The 23,542-nt window shown below is 37.7% G+C and overlaps 3 protein-coding genes across 4 annotated transcripts; 1 reads left to right on the forward strand and 2 right to left on the reverse strand.

The window, feature by feature from the left end:
* Nucleotides 1-6: 6 nt before the first annotated feature.
* Nucleotides 7-7,681, reverse strand: LOC135637159 (katanin p60 ATPase-containing subunit A1-like). The gene is made up of 7 exons (XM_065149639.1): nucleotides 7,479-7,681; nucleotides 5,097-5,556; nucleotides 3,928-4,125; nucleotides 1,737-1,981; nucleotides 1,341-1,499; nucleotides 1,092-1,179; nucleotides 7-634 (listed from the first exon to the last, which is right to left on the reverse strand). The coding sequence occupies exons 1-7, from the start codon at nucleotides 7,595-7,597 to the stop codon at nucleotides 353-355; spliced, it is 1,551 nt and encodes a 516-aa protein (XP_065005711.1). The 5' UTR covers nucleotides 7,598-7,681; the 3' UTR covers nucleotides 7-352.
* Nucleotides 7,682-11,163: 3,482 nt separating this feature from the next.
* LOC135637066 (tryptophan aminotransferase-related protein 4-like) lies at nucleotides 11,164-14,329 on the reverse strand. Its single transcript, XM_065149431.1, has 5 exons — nucleotides 13,982-14,329; nucleotides 12,382-12,679; nucleotides 12,000-12,289; nucleotides 11,647-11,933; nucleotides 11,164-11,568 (listed from the first exon to the last, which is right to left on the reverse strand). The coding sequence occupies exons 1-5, from the start codon at nucleotides 14,269-14,271 to the stop codon at nucleotides 11,360-11,362; spliced, it is 1,374 nt and encodes a 457-aa protein (XP_065005503.1). The 5' UTR covers nucleotides 14,272-14,329; the 3' UTR covers nucleotides 11,164-11,359.
* Nucleotides 14,330-18,923: 4,594 nt separating this feature from the next.
* Nucleotides 18,924-21,367, forward strand: LOC135636621 (uncharacterized). 2 transcript variants are annotated; one of them, XR_010495976.1, is made up of 3 exons: nucleotides 18,924-19,131; nucleotides 19,210-19,710; nucleotides 21,132-21,367. XR_010495976.1 is itself a non-coding variant. In XM_065148488.1 (2 exons), the coding sequence occupies exons 1-2, from the start codon at nucleotides 19,021-19,023 to the stop codon at nucleotides 19,651-19,653; spliced, it is 555 nt and encodes a 184-aa protein (XP_065004560.1). In that variant the 5' UTR covers nucleotides 18,924-19,020; the 3' UTR covers nucleotides 19,654-19,829. The 2 variants fall into 2 exon arrangements, 1 of the variants encoding a protein (XP_065004560.1); XM_065148488.1 differs by lacking the exon at nucleotides 21,132-21,367 and having other exon boundaries at nucleotides 19,210-19,829.
* The last annotated feature ends 2,175 nt before the right edge of the window (nucleotides 21,368-23,542 follow it).

Below are 23,542 nucleotides of genomic sequence, written 5' to 3' on the forward strand. Positions count from 1 at the left end.
ATTCACTGAGAAAAAAAGTATTTTAACAATAATATAATTGAAACACAACATTGTACTTGTTATGAATAGTACAACATCAAACCACCACCACGACACAACTAAAGATTTCCAACACAAGTCTGGTATTTCTACAACAACTTGAGGAAGCTTAGACGTAGCAGCCGTTAAACAGATCAGCTGACAATTTATATACCCCAAGCACACAACCACTAGAACAGCCAAAGAACGACAATTCTTTTTTTTTTTCTCTGTAGTTGCACAGCTGATGAGTGGAAGTATATTTGTTTACAAGGAAACATAGTGGTGCCAATGAGAAAGAATGATCGATATTAACTCGACCATTTCGATACCTCTAGGCCGACCCAAACTCCGAAAACCACTTCTCGTGGCGTTCTATATCAGCACTAGAAACACTCCTCTGGACTTTTGTCAGAGCTTCTTCGAAGTCACACATAGCCACAGGGTCCTTTGAGATCTCTTCTTTTGCCATGTTCTTGATCTCATCCCTTGTCTTGCCAGCAATTTTGCGCCTCATACCATTCAATGAAGCATCACGACAAACGTTCGTGAGATCATCTCCACTGTAACCTTCTGTTCGACGGGCTACTTCATCGATGTCTACATCTGGAGCTACCTATGGTAGTAGTTAAAGAGAAATAAAGGTGAAAAACAAGCATAACTAACTAGAATCAAGCATGATTTCAGTCTATATTAAGTCATCAGACTCAATAACTTCAGTTTCTTTGAACACCCTAAATTGGACTCTTAATTTTTCCTTCAGTAGTGGAAGCATTCAGACAATTGCTATCGTCCCTCAATGATAAGGGAAAGAAAATAGTAAACTAAAGGCAAAGTCAACTAGCATGTCATTGCTTGCTAGTCACCTAACTATGTCTCAGCATTGCTGGCACAGTTTGGCACATGCCAACTATCATGGACAGAGAAAGTGAGACCAACCAGACCACACGAGCTCATATTCTTAAATTCTAACTAGGATAATATAGTCCCTAAATGAGTAATATAAATGGTGTGTACATAGACTCATAATAGGCAATGAGACGAGAAATTATGAACATTCCAGATAACCATACCTCAACAGTTCTTAAATTGATCTTTATAAGCTCCTTTCGACTTTCAAAATTAGGAAGAGGTATATAAATCCTCTTTTCCAGCCGCCTCCTGCATTAGTCCAACGAAAGAAAGATCAGGAAGGGAAGGTAGAAGGTAGTTTGTCAAGGGCTATATATTCAGCAAGATAAATAAGATGGTAGAAACAGTATGCAGATTATCAAATGAGAGCTACAGAACAAAATCTTCAGGAATATGCAAGTATGCCTCACCTAAGTGCCTCATCTATGTCCCAGGGGAAATTGGTAGCCGCCAAAACCATCACTATTTTCTTTTGACCATCTTCACCAGTAGAGCTATTGTTGACACCATCAATTTGAACTAGGAGTTCAGACTTCACTCTTCTAGATGACTCATGTTCACCTGAAGCCCTGGAAAAAAATGAGTTTAAAATTGGCATGCCTCTATTGCATTTAAAAAATTAAGATTGAACCCAAAATGTCATCATTAGACCATTTGTCACAGCAGAGAACTTCAAAATGTAAAACAAAGCAAGAATATGTATCAATCTCTCTCTTTCATCAGCATGTTATTATCAAAATTAATAACAAAATAATGTCAAGTTTAACATAATAGCACAGAGAATTGCACAGATGAGGCATACATACCCCCGAGAATTGCACAGAGAATCAATTTCATCGATAAAAATTGTACTTGGAGCGTAGGCTCTTGCAAGATCAAACAGGCAACGCACCATCCTCTCACTCTCTCCACGCCATTTTGAAGCCAGTGTAGCAGAAGAAACATTGAAGAATGTTGTACCGCATTCTGTAGCTACAGCCTTTGCCAAAAGTGTCTTTCCGGTACCGGGTGGACCAAACATAAGGACACCTTTCCAAGGCCGTCGAATCCCCTAGAGATGACAGGACAATTTGGATAACCTTGCACATGGCATTCTCTTAATAGCATAATTCAGCAGCACTACACAACATTTTACTGAACTGTGATGTTAATGAACTACACATCAAAACTTCAAATGCCATGGAACACTTTGAACACTATGATCGCTGATGTCACAAAGAGTTGGGACTATCGCAGTTTTATGAGTCTACTGTAAGATAAGCTATGATGCTGTACACATGAACCAGCTGGCCTTCCAGCTTTTCTTGGCCATCCCCACTTCACAGAGTTGCCAATATTTTGGAACCAACCAGCTCAATTGTCAATTTGGGAGTACAGAATACAGATCTCAAACCTGACTCTTTACTAAAGGATTCACCATAACAACTAATGTTCTTGTTCTCTTTTATTTTTTATTTTTTGGTCTCTTGTTTTTTCAAGTAAAGATTTATGTTATGAACTTTACAAGAACAAAAGCATCCAGTCTTACACCTCCACAACAGAAAAGAAGGTTCGAAAAATAGTGTTCTTCGGACCAACTACTGTTATCGAACAAGATGAAACGAGAAAATTGGATGAACAACTGGAAGGGAAAATGGTGATCAACAAACTTCTTAAAAGAAAGGAAAACATAAACAAAAACTTGTATGTTTCTATCTTTAGAAGTACAAAAAAAAAAAATGCCAAACACACCCTAACTTATCATGGCTCCCGAATGGAAGTATACACATTCCAGAAAATACACTTGATAGTTGGTTTCAAGCACAATGTTAGCACAGGGACTCAAAGAAATATTCCCTCTTAGATATCATTATTTGGGCATATCAGGGCATAGACAAGCAGGAAGGTTGTCCAACTCAGGCATGTCACCTATAGAAAAGCATGTTTTTTAAAAATATATTGGCCCCTAGGGAAATTATAGGAGTTAGAATAAGGAACTTGGAAGTTATCTCTATCAGATATCTGTGTCAAAGCTAGTTCTTTTTTTCTTTTCTTTTTTTGTGAAAAGAATGTTGAATATAAAACAGAGCTCCAGAAAACAAACTGAACTTAAGGCAGTGGTTTGTTTCTCATGGCATCAAAATCTTGCATAATCCACTTTCCAATATGTAACACTTCTGTAAATTGCAAAATTAAACAGGACCAATGGAACTCAGCAGTTCCAGAGAAGCATTTGCTGGGAGGTTTGTCAGAGATGGAAGCTTTGTAAGGTCACAACTGATCAATATTTTTGTTGAAGCTAGGAGGGGCTTTTCTTCTTTTAAAAGAATGTTGAATCTGGAAGGTTGAACATAAAGCAAGCAAAAGTCCAGAATATTAACCAAACTGAAGCTAATTGTTTGTTTCTCATGGTGTCAACCATGCAAGATCCACTTTCCATTGTGTAACAATTTTGTAAAACACAGTTGAATACGACACATGAAACTTGATAGTTCCAAAAAAGCATTTTTGCTGGAAGGTCTGTAAGATGGATAATTTGGGAGGTCAAATTTGAACAGTATTGGTCAAGAGTAGCCAAAATCATGAGCAATAACATCTCAAAATGTGAGGTAAGTCACCCTTTCCAAGAATCAAACAGACATTCATTACTCTAGTAACAAGGCAAGGGCAACAGCTAAAGAATAGCTTTATGAACAATCCTCATGACTTATGACCTCTATGATGATGCTTTTGGTTCTTTTTATTCTGTGGAACAATGATTGAAATTAACCACAAGCTATATACTTCATAAATGAATTAGTTAGCAGAATGATACGAATTTATAGGTGAAAACATCATCCCGAAAAGAGCACATATACGAAACTGGATTATGCATAAATATTTCATAGGTAGCATTAGCCAGTTATTAAATATTTAAGTAGCATAAATATGCTTCCCACCATAACAACTTCCTTAGGATAAAGGATAGGAGGAAATTTTAGATCAAACACTCTTATAGTTAGTATTGGTTAGAAGTACCTGAAAATACTCGGGCATCCATAGAGGAAGAACTACAGCTTCCTCTAGGAGTCTTTTGGCTTCGCTGAGTCCTGCAACATCATCCCATCTCACACCAGGACTAGTCTCCAAGACATCCCTTTCAAGCATTGCAGCCAAGTCTGCATCAGGTCCTTCATACTGTCCCTTTTTTGGCTTTGCTTCTTCTGCATCACCATTCTGTAATGATTTAAGGTAATCAATGACAAAAAATAAGACAAGCCTAACACAAGTCACAGAACCACAGCAATGATTTCTCATGCATTTGTAGTCTAGTAAAATAATTGACAACTTATGAAAACAGAAAAAAAAAAAAAAAACAAATTATGGGTGTTTTCAAAAGCTAACAGGCACTCAACTAAAACATAAACACGAGATAGAACTTGAATTTTCTTACATTTTAATGAAAATTTCTTAGCCAAAGCAGTTGAATAAAATTAAAATGAATTATGTTTTAACTTGCTAGCTTAGTTAAACTGTTATCGTCCATGCAATACATTATGGCTTCTCAGTCTAATGGTGTAGCAATACCCAAGAGATATACATATCTCAATACTCAAAATGAGCAAGAATTTCATCTGTTTGTTCACATACGTTACTAAAGAATGTTACAATGGCACACTAAATGAGGATAATGATTTAGAATACTTAGGTTTAAGTCAATGTCACACTATCAAGTACATGCAGAAATAAAAAATAAGCAATATATTGAGTCCCTAATTTTGCTATGGCATGCATATGCATTTTCTACTAGCTGCTATTATCCCAGTGTCCCATCACAAAAAACCCTATAGAAGGCTATCATTTTGCTGGCAGGAAGTATAAAGCTAATTTTTAAATCTGGAACTTCTAAGATCGAAAAATAGATGCTTGTGAAATGCACACAGAATAGAGAGATAAATGGACATACAATCAGGTTGATTTTAAAATGACATTTATTTCTTATCAAAGAAATTTGGATGGGTTCCTAAGAATGACAAACCAGAAGGAAAACATTATCTTATGTAAGATGAATGACATATTTCACTTTTATTGAACATGTAAATCATCAAGAATTTTGTGATTTCTAAGAAGCATTTTCAGGACAAGGACGCTACCAATTAGAAGCTATCATGAATATAAGATAAGAGGTACAACCTATTTACTCATACCTGTGCATCTGGCTTGCTAGAGCTGGATTTTCCTTTCTTTCCACTGGCAGCTGATGATCTGGCAGTTGAACTACTTTTACCCGAGCTGGCCTTAGCACCACGCCCAACAGTTCCTGCCCTGGAAGAACCACGTGCCCAAGTACCATCTTGAGAGGACTTCCTCATGCCAGTTTGGGTGGTCCTTGTGGGCCTTCTGTTCTGAGTGTCTCGGCTTGGTGGTCTCCAAACATCTGGATCATCCGAGGCACCTGAAGAAGCTGGGTACTCATCCAGTGGTTGGAAAACAAAGGAGGATTTAACAGATATCGGGGGTGAAGAGGACCTCCTGGTCCCTGGAATTTCCTTGAAAGCCCTTAATTCAGCATCCAATTGTTTGACAATGCCAACCTCCTCGGAAATAGCCTTCTTACAATTCATCCATTTTGCACGAATTTCAGTGTCATCCAGAGTGCTCAGATGCCTGTAAGCAAAGATTAGGAAGACTGTATATTGGAAGGTAGGCATCAAAAGTTTCAAAAACTAATATCTTATTCATTCTAAAGGAGGGAACCAGTATAGCTGACTTGATATTTTTGGTGATAGTGATGATAATGACCTCCATCCAGTAATACGAATAAAGCACAAGGACAGACAATGTACTTTCCTAATTCTAAACTGGAAGCTCAATCACAGCCTCCCTTCTATAAAAATCCCCCATTCTCCAAAATGTTTCATTGTGAAAACATTTTGTGAGGCTTACAGTTTCCATGAAGGCTTGAAACTGTCAAAGAATGACATGCCAAGCTTGATGTAAATTAGTGATCAGTTGTGACCTAAATGTGCGACCGGTCTTCTTCCGATAGTTTCATCCCAACGTGAGAGATCATAGAATAATTAATATTTTCCTAATTCTAAACTGGAAGCTCAATCACAGCCGCCCTTATATAAAGATCCCACATAATTCACCAAAATGTTTTCATTGTGAAAACATTTTGTGAGGCTTACAGTTTCCATGCAGGCTTGAAACTGTCAAAGAATCACATGCCAAGCTTGACATAAATTAGTGATCAGTTGTGACCCAAATGTGTGACCAGTTTTCTTCCAATAGTTTCATCCCAAAGTGACAGAGCATAGAAGAATTTAGTTAAAATCAAAATGGTATGCCACTATATTATTTATGCCAAACCTCATTAATAAGCAAGAAACATACTGTTGAAAAGGGTGAAAAGAAGGCCTATAAATGCACGGAACACTATTTTGTGGACTGAGATGGTAATTGAGGTCCGCCTAAGCTTCAGGAACATAATCAGTGGCTTCGAGTAAGTCGAAGCAAAAGATAGTTTATAAACACAAATTACATGTTTTAGTAAGAATAAAAAAAATCATATCTGTTAAATTTATATTTGTTAAATCATATCTGTTAAAAATATTTATAAATATATTGTTAACTTGAATAGTATTTTTTTGAAAAAAATATTAAACATGTAAACACAACTACGCTTTATGGATAATAATGTTTAGAAAATAGGAAAAACATAAACAAAATATTAGTTTCATTGATATAAGAATGCTGAGATGGCCATGGCGAGTTACCAGAAAACATTTTATAAAAACAAGAAATATTAACATTCATGAACAGTTGGGAGTAATTGTAATCGAGGATAAATTGTGAAATATGGTTTATGATGGAATAGACATGACCGAAGAAGATCAATAGATGACTAGTTATGATTGATGTGCCAATTAAATTGGCCATGAGGGGTGAGTTAGAGGAAGACCTAAGGAACAATTAAATGATTCGATTACCCTCAGTTTGACTAGTGAAGTATTGATACTGCCCTCGATATAGATTAATGTTGAAAAAGATCTATATAGCTAACTCAAAAACTTGGGACCTTATGTCTATGGAAGTAATTCATTCAAGCAATTGAATATGTGGCCTTTGCCTCATAAACCAATTATGGTTAAACCAAAAATTGAAGTTTAGAAGTCTCAAAATTAATTTGATTTTACACATAAAAGTTGTTTTTGTCTCATTTCGGTGAATCATAGAACTCACTGCTAATAGGTTTAATGATAATACGATTGCTTTTTATTATTTAATGATCTAGAAATGGGATGATCAATCTGACCATGATCCTCTTCAAACTAGGGACAATAAGACAAACCTAAGATGTTCGATGGTCACGCATTCATTAAACGAGTAAAAGACAACGTAGAACCAACAAACGTAACTTGAACAGGTTCAATTCAAGATGGAGATTGGGTAACTTTCTGAAATTAAAAGTTTACGAACGGTGAGGGAAATACATTGCGATGGGAAGGGAAAGATTCAACATCAAGTCCTCGGATCGCGCTTGACAGGGCAGAAATTGGAAGGCGGGAGGAGGAGAAGCTGCTTACTTGTTGATCTGGGCGATGGCACCGTCGAAGAAGATGATGGAGGTGTCATAGAGGCCCTCAAGAGCGTACTCCCGCGCGAGCTTGAGGTGATCTTGGAGCCCCGCTAGGGTTCCGGCCATCGTCGAGATCTACCTTCCTTAGGGCTGGGGAAAGAAGGAGAAGAGAAGAGAGTCTTTCATTCGTACTCTCGCCTGTTTAAAATGAAGTTTGGGATAATAAATAAATGGATATGGTTAAGAGTCTCGAGCCCCCGAAAAAATGAATCTTTTCTTTTTTTCTTCTTTTTATTATCACAAAATTTTGTTATGATAAAAATAATAAAAAATATTATTTATAATCTTATTTTTTTTTTAAAAAAAAAATACTCCTAAACTATTCCTTTTTTTTATTTATTTAAGAACCTATACAACCAAATAGGAAGGATCTATGTCAATTATAATATTTTTTATACCTCCACAAAAACACTATAAGTCTATTAAAAAAATAACGTACCACTTTACTCCCTTTGATCTTATATATATATATATATCCACGTATCGCCGTCTTCCCCAATGACAAAATAAAACTGTCCTTCATTGTTGATAGATATACAATTTTGCGTTATAATTGTTGATAGATATACAATTACAAACTTGAGTGGATGATTGGTGTTACAGAATCTATCATCAATTTTGCGTACATCAATTTTGTAGTTATAATTGTTGGAACAATCCTCTGTGTTTGTTGTTCTAGATTAGATATGAAACCCATCCACCATACAAGCAAAGTATTTAAGACACGACGTTGTTGTTATCATCATTATTGTTTTTATTTAAATCTCTTGTTGAATCATTGATCCTAAACTCGCCAACTTCCAAAAATTTCGAGGCAGATGTGTTGTCTAAAACTGTTAAACCTAGAATTTAGCATCATACTAATGCAGCAAAACGAAGATCGCTATATTATACAACAGCTCGTGCGAGCTCGAGAGCTCTCTTCCCAAGCAAAACTGAGCGCCCGCTCCTCTCGATGAACACCAATCATCTAATATGTCGGTGCGGCCACCACCTTCTTCATGGTTATCTTTGCTCTCGTGATCACTTGTCGCCACGAGCTCATCGTCGTCTACGTCGTGTTGCTCCCAGTTGTTCTCATAAACTATAGAATGATAATATTTACGCGTGATCATCAGCTTCATAAATCATATATCTCATTGTTCACTCTTTAGTTGTAACTCTAACCGATGTGTGACATCATCGTCTTGGTCATTCCTCGTCTTCTATTTAACAAAAATTATTTTTTCATTATTCTCTTCCAAACTTTCAAAATAAATAGTATTATAACTCATTATGATGTTTGTCTTAGCAGTAGAAGTCATAGACTACCTTTTAGAACATCTTCCATATCCTGCTCTAAACAATTTGAAATTATTTACACCGATGTTTAGGGTATTTCCCTAACTACTTCTTTTAATAATTTTAGATTTTATGTCATTATCATAGATTATTTTACTAAGTACATATATTATATCCTCTCAATCATAAATCTAAAGTTTTCACAATCTTTACACACTTTAAAAAGTTAGTTGAGAACTAATTCCGATCTACAATTAAAATAGTTTACTTTGATGACAGAGGTGAATATCAAGTCCTAACATTCTGTCTCTCATCTGTGGTATACAACATCTCAAGTCACTCCCATATACTCCTTAACTAGTTGGCTCTACCGAACGCAAATATCGATATATAGTTAAAACTGATCCCACCCTTCTATACCAAGCCTCCATACCATCAACCTTTTGGTCAGCAACCTTTCATAATGGAGTCTGCCTTATTAATTACATACTCACTCTAGTCCTACAATATCAGTTACAATTTGTAAAACTATTTCACAAAATCTTAAACTTTCAAAAACTCAAAAACTCTAGTCCTACCCTATGCTTCATCTAAGATAACATCAAGATCCAAGCCTTACATCTTCGTAAGGTACTATATTGAACATAATTCTTTCCGATGTCATGATCTCCAAATTCAAAAAGTTTTTATATCATACCATATCATTTTTGTGGAGTCTACTTTTCCCTTCCAAAATCATGGGTCTCTAGTCATGTAAGCCATTCCAACAATCATACATCACTGGAGTATACCTCAGACACTGTCAAACAAATCTCTCATAACACCATTCAGTCCTTCCCATTAGGATACACACTCTTTTATTACTCCAATTCAGCAGCTTCTCACTCTCATCACTACTTCTCCACTTACTTCTTCATAAGTTCACCCTATTGATGAAACACTACCCTCAGAGGACCTAGTGACATTGAAGTGCCTCAACCTAACTAGGTACATGTCAGTGACTCTCTATCAATACTTATACCTACCATATAACCTAACAATTTTATCGCACTTGGACATCTCATGACACAATACTCCAAAAATAACATTTTCATACTACGTCAAGTCATTGACCTTCATGTTATCACAAACTCTCCACCTGAGCCCATTGAACTCGACACCATCACTCAAGCTCAAAAATTTCTACAATGGTGCAAAGCCATGTATGAAGAATATGATGTCATACTCCATAATTGTGTTAGGACCGTGATGACACTAAAGGGGGGGGGGGGTGAATTAATGCTTACGTAAAAACGTCGGTTCGAAAATTCTCGTTCGATGAAAATTGATCGGAAAGATAAGTTTAACTTGAAAGTGTACAAAAGCGTAGTGAAAGTAAGAAATCAGTTTGTAATGAAAATGAAATGCTTAAAGTAAATGCAAACCGGAGTACACCAGATTTATAGTGGTTTGGTCATCGTGACTTACGTTCATTCTCGATTCCTCTTCACTCGAGACCACCGGCTTCCACTATCGACTTTCTTTCCAATAGGTGAATATCAACTACCCTTACACTCTTTCTTCATTTCACAGGTTTACGAGAGAACCTTTACACCCCTCTTTTACATGTGTTCCCTCACACACCTCCCTTAGGACTATCACTAAGCGCTTAAGGAGGGACTCTAAACTTAAAAGAGTTTACAACTTTGGAATCACAGAGTTTTTGCTCTATTTTCATGTGTATTCCAAGTAGGAATTTGTGGGGTATTTATAGACCCCAAATGACTTCAAAACTTGGAACCAAAATTCAAATTCTTAGCTTTTCAGGGTACTGGTGGTACGTCGCCAAAACTGGGTGGTACCACTGTCTGCTAGTCTGACATTGGGCGATACCACCGCTTAGTCTGACGATACTACCACTTGACACCTTGACACTGGGTGGTACCACCGCCTAGTCTGACGATATCATCATCTGACATAGTCTTGAAGACTGTGTCTGGGTAGTATCAACATTAGACCTTGTTTCAAGACACTGAATGGGACAAACATGTCCAATTCAATCCTGATTCAAGCTCAATTGGCTCTAATTGAATTAGCATTATTTCATCGCAATACCAAATCTAAACTAACTCAATTTAGATAATTATTACAAGCATTGATCACTTGTTGTCCGACATATCATTGGTCAACTAGCAAACTCTCTCACGAAGCTTCTCGCCCATAAAATATTTTTATTGCATCGATTCAAGATCATCATCCTTGACAATAACTTAATCTTGTGGGAGCATGATAGAAAATAAGATTTTTATAATTAATTAATAAAATCTCTCTTAATTAATTGATCTTGATAAAAAAAAATTCTCTAAAGTATATAAATATAATTCACGTCAATAAAACTTAATAAGTCTTTCTTGAACAACAAAAACAAAGGACCGATACACACACGAGAATGAGCTCGTGCAATTACCGAGTCTTTATTGACATGTTCGGAGAATTATTCTTTCACGCATCACGATCTTGTGTTGTCAACACGTCGTCAATGATGCCACCTTGAAATCAAACGATGGCTCACGAGGAGGCCATCTCCTCGTGGGAGACGAGAGGCTGCATCCGTTTCAGGAGCAGATCGAAGTCGTCTTGCGTCTTGATGAGGCTGAGGCGCGTGTAGCGGCTATCTGCTTCGAACAGTGCGCCGGAGCGTGAGATGATGCTCCCCTTCCTGAGCGCTTCATGGCAGTCGTCCTCTTCCTTCCACTCGCACTTCAACCAAGCATAAGCTGCATAAAAGATCCAATGTTAGTGAACTTCGAGGATACTGTGATCTTCTTCCTCGTTCGCTCGAGAGGGGGCATTGCCTGGAGAAGGGTCTCGGATCGTTCTGAAGTAGTTGCAGTAGCGAGCAGAGTGTTGCTGAAGCGAGAAGCGGCTCGAGGAGGAGACGAGATCATTCAGCTTGCTCCACCTCGCCTTCAGCGTCCTGTAACCGAACTCGAAGATGTCACCTTTTCCTCCCTTCTCCGCTATCATGACCTTGATCAGCTTCAGGACTCTCAGGTGGGTGTCGCGAGAGACGCCCATGGTGTTCAACGACAAGTAATTTGCGGTCCTCTCGTAGACTCCCTCGTCCTTGATCACCGCCCACCTGCGTTCAAGATTTGGAGTTCAGCAAGCGTCTTGGCGTTGCTGATAAGAGAAGGGACGTGCATACCCAAACCTACTTCCGGCATGGCCGGAGATCTTGGAGTTGGTGAAGAGCATCACGTCTTCATCTGCCGGGTCCAGAATTGGCGAGTAATGAGGCCAGTAGTAGGCGTAATCGAAGATGACGGCTGAGCTCCCGAGAACTGGCTGCTTGAACAGCCCATCGGGATTGTTTGGCGAAGTGACGAATTCGATAAAGTTCGTCGCCGACGAGACCGATGCGTTCGCCCAGCTAGACGTCGTCCCTCCCCATCCATACGCTCTCGTTTCGAACAGGTTGGTCTGCTTCTTGTAGAACTGACAACGAAAGCCATGACATCGATCGTCGAGAAGTAAGAGAAGGGTTCCAAGCAATCAGCCCGCATCAACAGATGGAAATGTATACTGACCGGGTAGTAGGGAACCGAAGCGACGACGCTGGCGGGGGAGGAGGAGGCGTTGCTCGGAGAGAGCGCGTAGACCAGAGCGTTGATGAGCTGGGCCGATCCCGATCCGAAGACGATGAACTTGCCGTCGGTGACGGCGTTGCCCACCACCTGATGGAGGATGCGGATGTGCTTCTCGAGCTCGATGGAGAGGTAGTCTTTGCCGTCGGTGGAGTAACTCATGCGATGCCACCCTGAGATCACCACCGCGCTGCTCGCAGCTTGCTGCTGCCAGTATGCTTCCAAGAACATCGGATCCCCGCTGAAAAGGAAGACACAGGTCAACTACCGATCGCCTCATGACCAAGTAAAACTCATTGAGAAAAAGAATTCATCAAGATATGAGTTGGATTTTCTCGTTCCGCTGCAGACAATTCTATGCATATAATAAAAGGTTAAATTCTTTGTATCATTTCATCCACTAATTTAATTTAATCGTTGGAGGAACATAGTCGACGACATCTCTTCTAAATTTAGGTCCTCATGAGATATTAGAACATGAGAGCCATTGCTTCAGATATTTACCAACATATTGGACAGAATAATCAATCACCTCGATGATGATCACCACTATCACAAACTAACAACGGTATACATCCAATATAATAACGGATAATCCAATCGAAGTACTTATCAGATGTCTAACGTCACCAATGGAAGAATTCCCACGTGTCCTTTTCTTTCCTCGAGAAAAGTTTTTGGTCACGTTGGCATCGCTTGCACGACACTTACACTTGGTTGCTTGACAGCCAAGTATTCCAAAGCAAAGGACAATTATTCCGACATAGCGGAGTCAAGAAAATAGACATTGTACTCGATAGAAATAAATATAAAATAATAATAATAATAATAATAATAATAATATTATTATTATTATTATTATTATTATTATTATATATATATATATATATATATATCATTTGAACATATAATTAAAAATAAAATCTTTAAAGCACACCTTACTGAACATGGCTTCGCTCAATCATATACCAGGGCCTTATGACCCGGGATGCAAAGAATCCACACCACACATCAGAGTGTGATGCGAATCTAAAGAAGAGTGAGGCCCCACAATTCAGGTTAGATTAATCACTACTCAAACTTGATAACATCCCAAGAACACTAGAGAGTAATCCATTTAGCAGCCACATAGTATAAGAATTACTAACATCATACTGCACCTAAACCTTAATTAACTGATGAACAAGAAATCAAAACTTTGTGCTCTCCGCTGTCACAAGCTACAAGTCATGAAACGACTCAAATCCGATAGAAATCTCGCACCAACAGACAGAAATCCTTCCGCTGTCGACAGATTTCACTCTCTTCGTTTCTCACTCAATTGGACGAGGCATTGATTCTTCTCCACTTTAAACTTTATCTCTCTAGTGTTCGAATTATTGTGTGGGGTGAAACATAAGCTATTGTGTGGAGTGAAACATAAGCGGCGCAGTCACCGTAATCCACATGCCATCAAAAGCGCCTTAACTTAGTCTCTCCAGCGATACTACTACGTGGGACCGACATAGATATTTATTGGATCAGCCACGGAGAGATGGTTTACCTGTCGACGTCGGCAGGGCAGTCGTCCAGCAGCTGGGAGCAGTCGCTGCCGTAGTAGCACTTGTTGCATTCGCAGACAGGGAGTCCGCCGCCGGCCAGTACGCCATCCAGGAAGGCCCGGCCGTGGCCGGAGCAGTTGATGGCGGCGACCGCCTCGGCCTCCGTGGCTGCCGAACCGGTCCACCCGAGAGACGGCGGCCGCTGGTGGTCGTGGTGGTGGTGGAGGAAGAGGCAGAAGTAGAAGTAGGCGTTTAGGAAGAGGGAAGAGAAGAGAACGAGCAGGAGCTTCATCCCTGCAGGCTTCCCTTCTCTTGGCTCTTCCGTATGACTCTCTCTTTCCCCTCAACGAAAGATAATAGGAAGTCGGGCACATGGTCTTCTTGATATGTCTAATCTACATAGAGGCGATAGGTTGATCGGTCGCCAATTAATGTGGACCACTGTAGTTTCTTGATTGCTCGAGGAGAAATATGGTTACACCCCAGCAAATCAAACCCTTTACTCGTAAGTGGTAGCATAAAGATATATTATTATTAAAAACAAAAAAAATTAATATTAAAATCTAAAATTAAATAATAATATATCTAAATATTACATATTTTGATATTATTTAGAAAATCTTTTCTCTGATCTATCGTTGATGTTAATATATAATGACGATCTACGATGAGAATTAGACTCGTCTTCTCTTCTCTTTTTATTCTTCACAAAGAGAGAAGATATATAATATTTTAATTATATCATGTATTTTCACTACTAACATATTTATATATTTAATTATTATATATTTATTATATCATCGTCATTAGTTCATAAAAGATCTTGTTTATTTATAGACGAGAACATAATGTAATAAGGAGAGTTTCTCCCATCATATTAAAATCAATACGATCATTTATTATATGATCAAGACTACATTTACAGCATTATCAATCGCAATCAGAAAAAATATATGAAACAATCTCTCTTCGGCCCTCACCGACAAAGGAATTCATGTGCTGCTCACCAGTTGAACAGCAAATGAAGTTAAAAGTCTGCTGTAGTCGCTACCTTCTGATGCTTTGTGTTTGATGAAACAAGAGGGAGGATTCGGTGTTGCTTGTTAATCAAGCAAGAAAAGTGTCGCTCAAGGAACAGATGCTAAAGAAAATTGTGAACTAAAAATCTCGGGCGAATAGATACTAAAGATTTTTGTGGAGAAGTGTTGCTCATTGTCAGAATTCCTTAATAGCGTCTTTATTTTTGGCTATTACTTCAAAATAACTTTGATTTAACGGTTAATCACTTACCCTTGTTTTCTCTTTCTTTTTTCATACATTATGTTCATCATACATTATGTTGTTAGAATATTTTAATATTATCATTATAATATTTATAAACTATGCTATAATGTTTACTGTAATAAAATGTAAAAGTACTGTAACAATATCAGTTCATAAAAAAAATTTGAACTTAAGAATCTTGTAACTATTCTTAGTTGATAAATAATTTATTTATTTTTTCATGAATATAAGTAAGAAGTTACCGAGCTATGTTAATCTTATGCCAATTTTTTTTATTTGTTAATTTTTATAATTTTTTTTTTATTGTTTGGTTTTGGAATTCTTCTACCTCACCGACATTAGGGCATGTGTTTCTCGATGGAATTCATAGCCGACACAATCCATGTGGGTTGATGGGGATATTAGTTTTGTTATGACTATATGACAAATGAAAATAGTTGGAATGACAATGGAGAGCTCTCATTAACCAGCAATCTTCTGTATCTTTTGCTTGCGCGTGGATATATCTTAATCATAACTTTAGATGGTCGACGGAAGTACGCTTTGTTAGTGAACAAATATGTCGTTAGTAATGAGTCAGCATGGTTTGGTCCATGAGTCAATGTCGAGAGTCTTCTGTTGGTCGAGCTGGATGCCGAGGTCGATTGAGCCCTCGCGACGGGATGTTGATCAGCGTTCCTCGATCCGGGTGCTAGCTGGTGGCTCGTCGTGAGGACGTCAGTCGGCAACTTTGGAGGTTGGGACACTCACGGGCCGTGGGTAGCCACTTTCATGTAAAAATGACATTCGTCGGGTGATTCTCGACTTTGGCCCCTCCGACGAGCAAGTTAGTGGAGTGTTCAATTAATTTTTTTTACCCCCCCTTGGCCGAATGTCGGCCAGGGGCTTTTATACCATTGTACGAAGGTCGGTTGCACACTAATCCTCGAGGGATAAGACGACACTTCTGATCGGTCGTCGTCTCTGGACACGCGGAGCGACGTTGGACGTCGCTGCCCCGAGTTTTCGGGACGGGACATGTCGAACAGTGTCTCGATATGAATTCTGACTTGGCGTGTGGAGATGTTCCCTTAGCTGATTCTCGGGTTAGCGTGGTGGTACGCGGGTCGAATAACACCTTGGTACATATTTTGACCCGGCGTGTGGCATCGAATGTGACATGAGCCCAAAATATATTTTATCACAATTGATGACGAGTGATCAACGGACACCACCCATTAAACACTAGCCAGCTGGAAAAGAAGAGATGCTATGGAAGGATAAACACCGTTGACCGAATCCGTCAATCTCTAAAATAGAAGTTATCGTATTAAAAGTCTACCCTTGCGGTCGGTCTGTACCATGTGCAAAAATTGTTGTACTTGTAAACTAACGCTTCATGATATTTGATAGGGTGATATTTAATTCCAACATTGTACTTGTAAACTAACGCTTCTTCTCTCTTAGAACGCCTTTTGGAATTAAAATCGTATGACACTGACCTCAGAGTAAATAATTTCTGCTTTAAAAAATTGCACCGGTGAAGACCAGTAATGAACCTTGTGAGATGCTGTTTAGTATAAAAATCGAAGATGCCTTTGCTACGATGAAGCTTACGATAGGAGCAATGAATACTTGGTTTGCCAATTATAGGATTTGAATAGGAATATATATGTATATATATATTAAAATTTTTATTATTTGATTAGATTATGTTAAAATTATTTATATGTATTAAATATTTGATTTCTAATTCTTATTTAATTAAGAATATTATAAGTTTATCTTTTAATTTTATATTTTAATGTATTATTATTAATTAATATATGATATCACAATTCGAGATTGATGAAATTTGATATGAATTGAGTTGAAACAATCCACAAGCCTAACTTGTAGGTCAAACCTTACTCATAGGCTAGCTCAACGCGGTCTAATATGGATAGTCACATGTGCACATGATCAGGGCCAAGAGTTGGCCCAGCCTAGTGGGGTTTATGCATAGTCATATGCAATGCATATGACCAGAATATGGGCTTATCCAATTTAACTCAATATCATGCAATTGCTAAATTTAAATCTGAACATCGATTGAACTAAATCAGAATTGATTAGTTTATATCAATTTAGGGTGATTTCGAATTAGTTTAACTTATTCAAGCTTGTTTAACTCTAATTAAATCTAATATAGTCCAAAGTATACTAATATGATTCTAAACTAGTTAAATGAAAATTAAAAATTGATTTGGTTAGGTTTTAGTTAAATATGATTTTACTGGATTGATTAAACTAGAGTTTAAGTAAATAGAGAGCTAAGTGGTATTATTTGATAATATTTGAAAGAAATATTTTAATATTTTATTTTATCTCGATATGACTAGTATGAGATGTTGCTATTTCCTCGTCGAGAGCAAATAGGATGATTTCCTTCAAAGATTAGTAGGTCATTAGACGTGACGGCTAGATAGTTCTTCCCTCCGCTATTAAGAGGAACGTGTTTTCACCTTGATGAGTGAGAGATTTCACTCTATTCGTTGTTAGGAGTACGATATGGGTTTGTCTCCACCCGTTATTGGGAGAACACAAACTCATCTCGTATGATAAAGTCTCTTCATCTATTGCTAGAAAAGTGCTCCTTTATGTATTTGATATACATCTATGGATAATTGATTTTTGATCATGTATTCACTTTCAGTTGATACAGGGGTTCTTACTTAGCGTTGTTAAAATTTTATTATTTTATATTTTTAGAGCAACTTCTCACTAGTAATAGATCGGATTCTAATGAAAAGCATACTTTCCTTCCGCTAGATAGAGCTAGTTAGATGTTTCTTTGAGTTAATATCGTTATGTCCTATATTAAAACCTAGGATTACTTTCAACTTATGATTTGATAAATAAATAAATTATAATAAATATTTATAAGTTAACTAATAAAATAATATTTATTTATTTGGCTCTGAATATTCTTGTGGAAAGATGCTGTGATCATGTGTAAAAGAAAAAAAACATAAATGTGACACTCGATACTTGTTTCAAACCATATAATATTTTTGTCCAACTCATACAGTTTATCTTCCTACACTTTTGATTTCAAAGCCTTGTAACCAACTACTCGATAGAAACTCTCTTGTAACTTTTCATTCAAGGTTATTGATTTAATATTGAATTAATAAATCTAACATTTTTTCTTAGTTACCAATGCTAGTGGTATTCTAATTGCATCAATTCTAATAGTCTTTTCTTTCAATTCTAATTGCGCCATTGGCTGTGACCATTTCACTAAAAGCTGTCAATCTTTTCTTTCAAGATTGCATGTCTTTTGGTGGTTTCATATCGTAGCAGAAGTTCTGAGGCGATTCTTGGGTGTGATCGATAGCCAAAAGCTCAATAGAATTCTTTCTTCCAAAGTGGATCCTCCAATCCTTCCTTGGATGACTACAGTAATTTAGTCAAGCTGATGAAGTGAGAGGCAAAATTCTACCATTAGAACCTAAAAAGAGATCTTGCAAAACAACGTCTTTCTTTCTTTAGAGCCAAATCTACCAGCCAAATTCATTCTCTTCTCTGTGGTGTTGTGCTTATGGATAAGCCTCGGCCACCTCTATTGGTCCGAGTTAGATTCTCCCATATCTGACTGACAAATATTGGCGAGGATAATAAACAGATAACAAGAGAGGGAAATCGAACAAAAATAGACCACAACTCCATTTGATGAAGTAGTAGTAGTAGTCGTGGAAGAAGGAGAAGAAGAAGAGAACTCGAACCTCTCGAAGCGATGGCGGCGCCGACGATCGCCTCCGCTTGCTTGTCTTCTCTCTCCCCTTTATCTCCCCGCTTCTCCAATGGAAGACCCTCGCGAATCCTCGCCATGGCGCCCAAACAGAAGGCACCTTTCCTTTCGTTTCGTTTCCTTTCCTCTTCTGACCCTCCAATCTTTCATCTCTCTGATGGTGCGCTGTTGCAGGTCAACCGATACGACGACAACTGGAAGAAGCAATGGTACGGAGCGGGTCTCTTCGCGGAGGGAAGCGAGGAGTTGTCCGTCGACGTCGTGAAGAAGCTGGAGACGCGCAAGGTGCTATCCGGCGTGGAGAAATCCGGGCTGCTCTCCAAGGCGGAGGAGCTCGGCATCACGCTCTCCTCCATCGAGAGGCTGGGCTTCCTGTCCAAGGCGGAGGAGCTCGGCCTTCTCAGCCTCCTGGAGCGCGCCGCTGGGTTCTCCCCCTCTGCTCTCGCCTCCGTCTCCCTCCCTCTCCTCGTCGCCGCCGTCGCCGCCATCGTCCTCATCCCGGACGACTCCGCCGCGCTAGTAGCCGCGCAGGCCTTTCTTTCCGCAGCTCTCGGCGTCGTTGCCGCTGGTCTCTTCGTCGGCTCCCTCGTCCTGGGCGGGTTGCAGGAATCGGACTGAGTGATGGACGAGTTTGGCTTTTGTATACCGAGTTCAACTCGCGTGGATCGGAGGGAGGTACTCGTGTATTTTTTATTTGTAGAAAAGAAAAAGGAGAATTAGGATTATTATTGTAGTTGTACTAATGCAAATTACTTCCATTTAAATCCTGAAAGAAAATAATGATGTTAATCTCTCATGCATTGTCAAATTAATGTTGAGAAAGAACAACAAAATTTCGTCCCATTTTGGGATGAAAAAGTCACAAAAAAAGAAAGAAATATATATATATATATGATCACTGTGATCCATTTATGTTGCACGGAATCAATTTAAGCTATCAGTCTAAAATCGAATGGGAGTTGACTTCATGATTTTGATTAGTATGTTAAGACTCCCCAAGTATATTGAGCTTTTATTTTAGTAGGAAAAAAAATAAAAAATGGAAAGATTTGTATCAAAATGGTGCTTATATTTTCTTCTAAAAATCTTCGACTTTGACTCCCCAACTCAGCACACTCACCTCACCTTGAACTCATCCACCTCAACATTTTCGGAGATCGTGACGTGTTTCTTACGAGCAAGACAAACCAAACCAAATCGATTTCTAGACTCTACTCATTTCTTGAATAGATGACATGTTAATACATTTAAGCTTCTTCACTTCTTCAATAAAGCTTATTCAATAATTATTCTTTATCTTTTATTCTTTTCAACACTTATCACTATAAAATAAAAAAAATTACAAAAGATAGATAAATTAGGAAAACAAGATTTGAGACAAAATCTTTAAAACCTAAGATAGTCAGTATCGAAAAGATTGCATGAAATGAATCTATCAAACAAGAGAAACTATGAGATGTGCCTTTGAGATTGCTGCTATATATCTAATTGAATTGCTAATATATATATATGAGCGGGAACTGAGCTGTAGATAATGCACAAAGTTAACTATAGAAATGCAGGCACTTACGATTTTGATTTTAAGAAAATAAATCAGTTATCTAATAATAAATAAAATACACTCCCTGATTATAAGCACAGAATCAGATTTGAAAGAAACACAATTCAAAACTCAAATTGAAAGACAAAAAGTAATCCACATGGTCAATTCATATGATGGAAGACAGAAGAACCAACATGCATGAGAATAAACTACCAAGTAATCTACAAGCCATGTATATGTATGATGGAAGACAAACTCAACATACATAAGAAGAAACTAACAAGTAATCCACAAGGTATATATATATGTTTGATGGAAGACAAACTCAACATACAAAGGAAGAAACTGCCACTTAATCCACAAGGTCTTGAAATATGACAAAGCCTCTTGCCCAGGTAACTATACATTATTGGTTCAGTGCTTACAGAAGCTGTGTCAAGATCTACCAAGAAACAAAACTAACATGACTGACTATATATAGATTCAAACTCTTATCTAGTAGCATCTCACTGCCTGGTTCTTCTGACAAAACACATCATAGCTATTTCTGCAGGTGACAGCCCAGACTACTTACTGCATGGTGGCACCCTCTGAAGATCCGATAGTAAACAACTAATGAACCACAATCCTCACATCAACATGCCCCAGTTAGCACCGGGAGAATTTAAGATCAGCTGTCATTCAATTTACAGTGATCAGTCATTGTTGCAAAGAAATGTAACGAAGTAGGACAACCAAAAGTCTGTAATCAGACAGTGCAATCGGTTATACTGTTCATGTTGTTGCTTCTTTTTTTTCTCAATCAGATAGTAATAAGGCTCTAAGAATATGCCTTAGGATACAGAATCTATGTCTTTGGATTTTCTTTTCTTTTTTTTATTCTATGTATAAATTATTTAATTACTCTTTATCAATATATGTCTATAGTTGTTATTGTTCAAACAATTATAATCCATAATTCTAATTAAGTATATAATAACAAGTCTCTATATATTTTTGTTGGAATGATTTTGAGATGACCTATTCATTATCAAGAGTTTGAAAGATCTTCACTATTTTTTGATTTTATTCTTTTATCAGCTTCTCACCTTTGTTAAATCTTCGGGGTTTTAGCGTATTGCGACCTTCTCTTCGACCTATCGGATCCTTTCACTATCAAGGATGTTAGGGAGATGATATGAATTTTTGACATTTACAAGAAGTGGGTTTGCAAAGCCCAAAGTGTTAGAAATTTCATTAGTTCGTGCTTATTAATGGAACGGTGTTTTTCATTTCTCTATGAAAAATAGTTGCATATCCTCTTGTCTATTTATATTTTCCTTTCTCGATTGAGAAGTAGCTCTGTCCTTTTTACCGACATATATTATTTTCATGATGGTTGCGAAGTTTTATATGTGATTCCTTATGTTCTTGTCCTTATATTTTCTTTTGTTGTGGCTATGGGTTTGATGCTTGGTGTCATTTTCCTTGTGATTCATTTACACAGAGATATGACACCTTCAAGGAGAAATCTATCTCCTCGTCGATTAGTGACTTCATATTATTCTTTTTTCTATCAAAATGAAGTCACATTCTTAAAAAAAAAACAAAAAAAAAACAAATGTGAACTTGTTTGTTGATTTCTTAATTTTCTTAACTATTTTGATTTCTATCAAAATGAACTCACATTCTAAATTTTCTCAACTATTTCTTTCTTATAAATTTGATGTTGATTTCCATTGGTTTTCAACCATCTTTATTATCATTTTCATAAGAGATTAATTTTTCGATTGTATCCTTCTTAATCAAACATGCACCTTAGAATCATGAACCATGCCTTTGAGTTTCTTTAAATATTTTTTTTTTTTAATTTTATTCATAAATTATTTGATTATATTCTTTATTGAAATATGTTTATAGTTGCTATTGTTCTAACACATTATCCATCTAAGCCTCCCAAAGTTTGACTTTCGCCCTATTTAACAAACTCTACTTATGCTCATGCTTGTTGTCCGAAGTCAAAAGATAAAATCTTTCTTTACTATTGTTCTCTCAACTATTTCTAGTTCTTGAGAGTCACAGTTATAAAGGGGTTAAAGATTTTAAAGAGAAAACACCTTCTTCTTATTATTCTTTTTCTATACTTGTTAGTGAATCTTTATGTCAACATGGCTTGGTCTAATTTCGAATACGTAAGGTTGCCTACACGGATGTTCGGGTGGTGGAAGCGAGGGTCAGGTTGAGTTTGAGCCTCGTCTCTTGAGTGCGGTCTTCTCCCTTGACGAGTGTCCTGTTTCTTCATCGCCAGGCTTCTGCATACAACCCCTAGTCGGGAGAGGGATTTCCCGACTCGACTCCTCCGAAAGTTAAGTTAGTGTTGAGTGAAGTAAGAGAGAGTTGAATGCTCGAAGTTATTCCCCTGACGCTAGTCAAAAGGGTTGGCTTTTATACCCACGAGCGAGAATCGATTGTACATTATCTATTAATGATGATCGACTCCTCAAGCAGCCGGCTTGTACCACATGTGCAAGTGCCGATCGACCAATATGGATCCACGCTGCGCAGCGCCATTCCAAGCTTTCTGGAGTAGCTTTATGCTATGCAACGTCATCTCGTACGACCTTGGACAGCTAGGGAATAGGCGATTGTCCCATCCGAGTTCGAGGTGTCACATCGACGTAATGCACTATATCAACTTTGAGGCTCCATGTTGGCACTAACATGGCTACTGATTGTAATCGCAAGGGTGATATCAGAATATGTCCTATCAATCCTTAAATAGATTTGATCCTTTTTTTCAAAAAAATAAATCCAATCATCTTGAAGTCTAAGGGAGTGCCCTCACGAGGAATTGTCATATGAAAAATAAAAAGGCATTAAGACGATAAAATATTAAAGAGGTAAGATAATGCTAATCAGAAATGGCAATATAACTCTATGCCGAACCAGAGTTCATGCAGAGAAATTACTCGATCGCTTCAGAGT

Source organism: Musa acuminata, chromosome BXJ3-4 (assembly GCF_036884655.1).
Source record: "Musa acuminata AAA Group cultivar baxijiao chromosome BXJ3-4, Cavendish_Baxijiao_AAA, whole genome shotgun sequence".
NCBI lineage: Eukaryota > Viridiplantae > Streptophyta > Magnoliopsida > Zingiberales > Musaceae > Musa > Musa acuminata.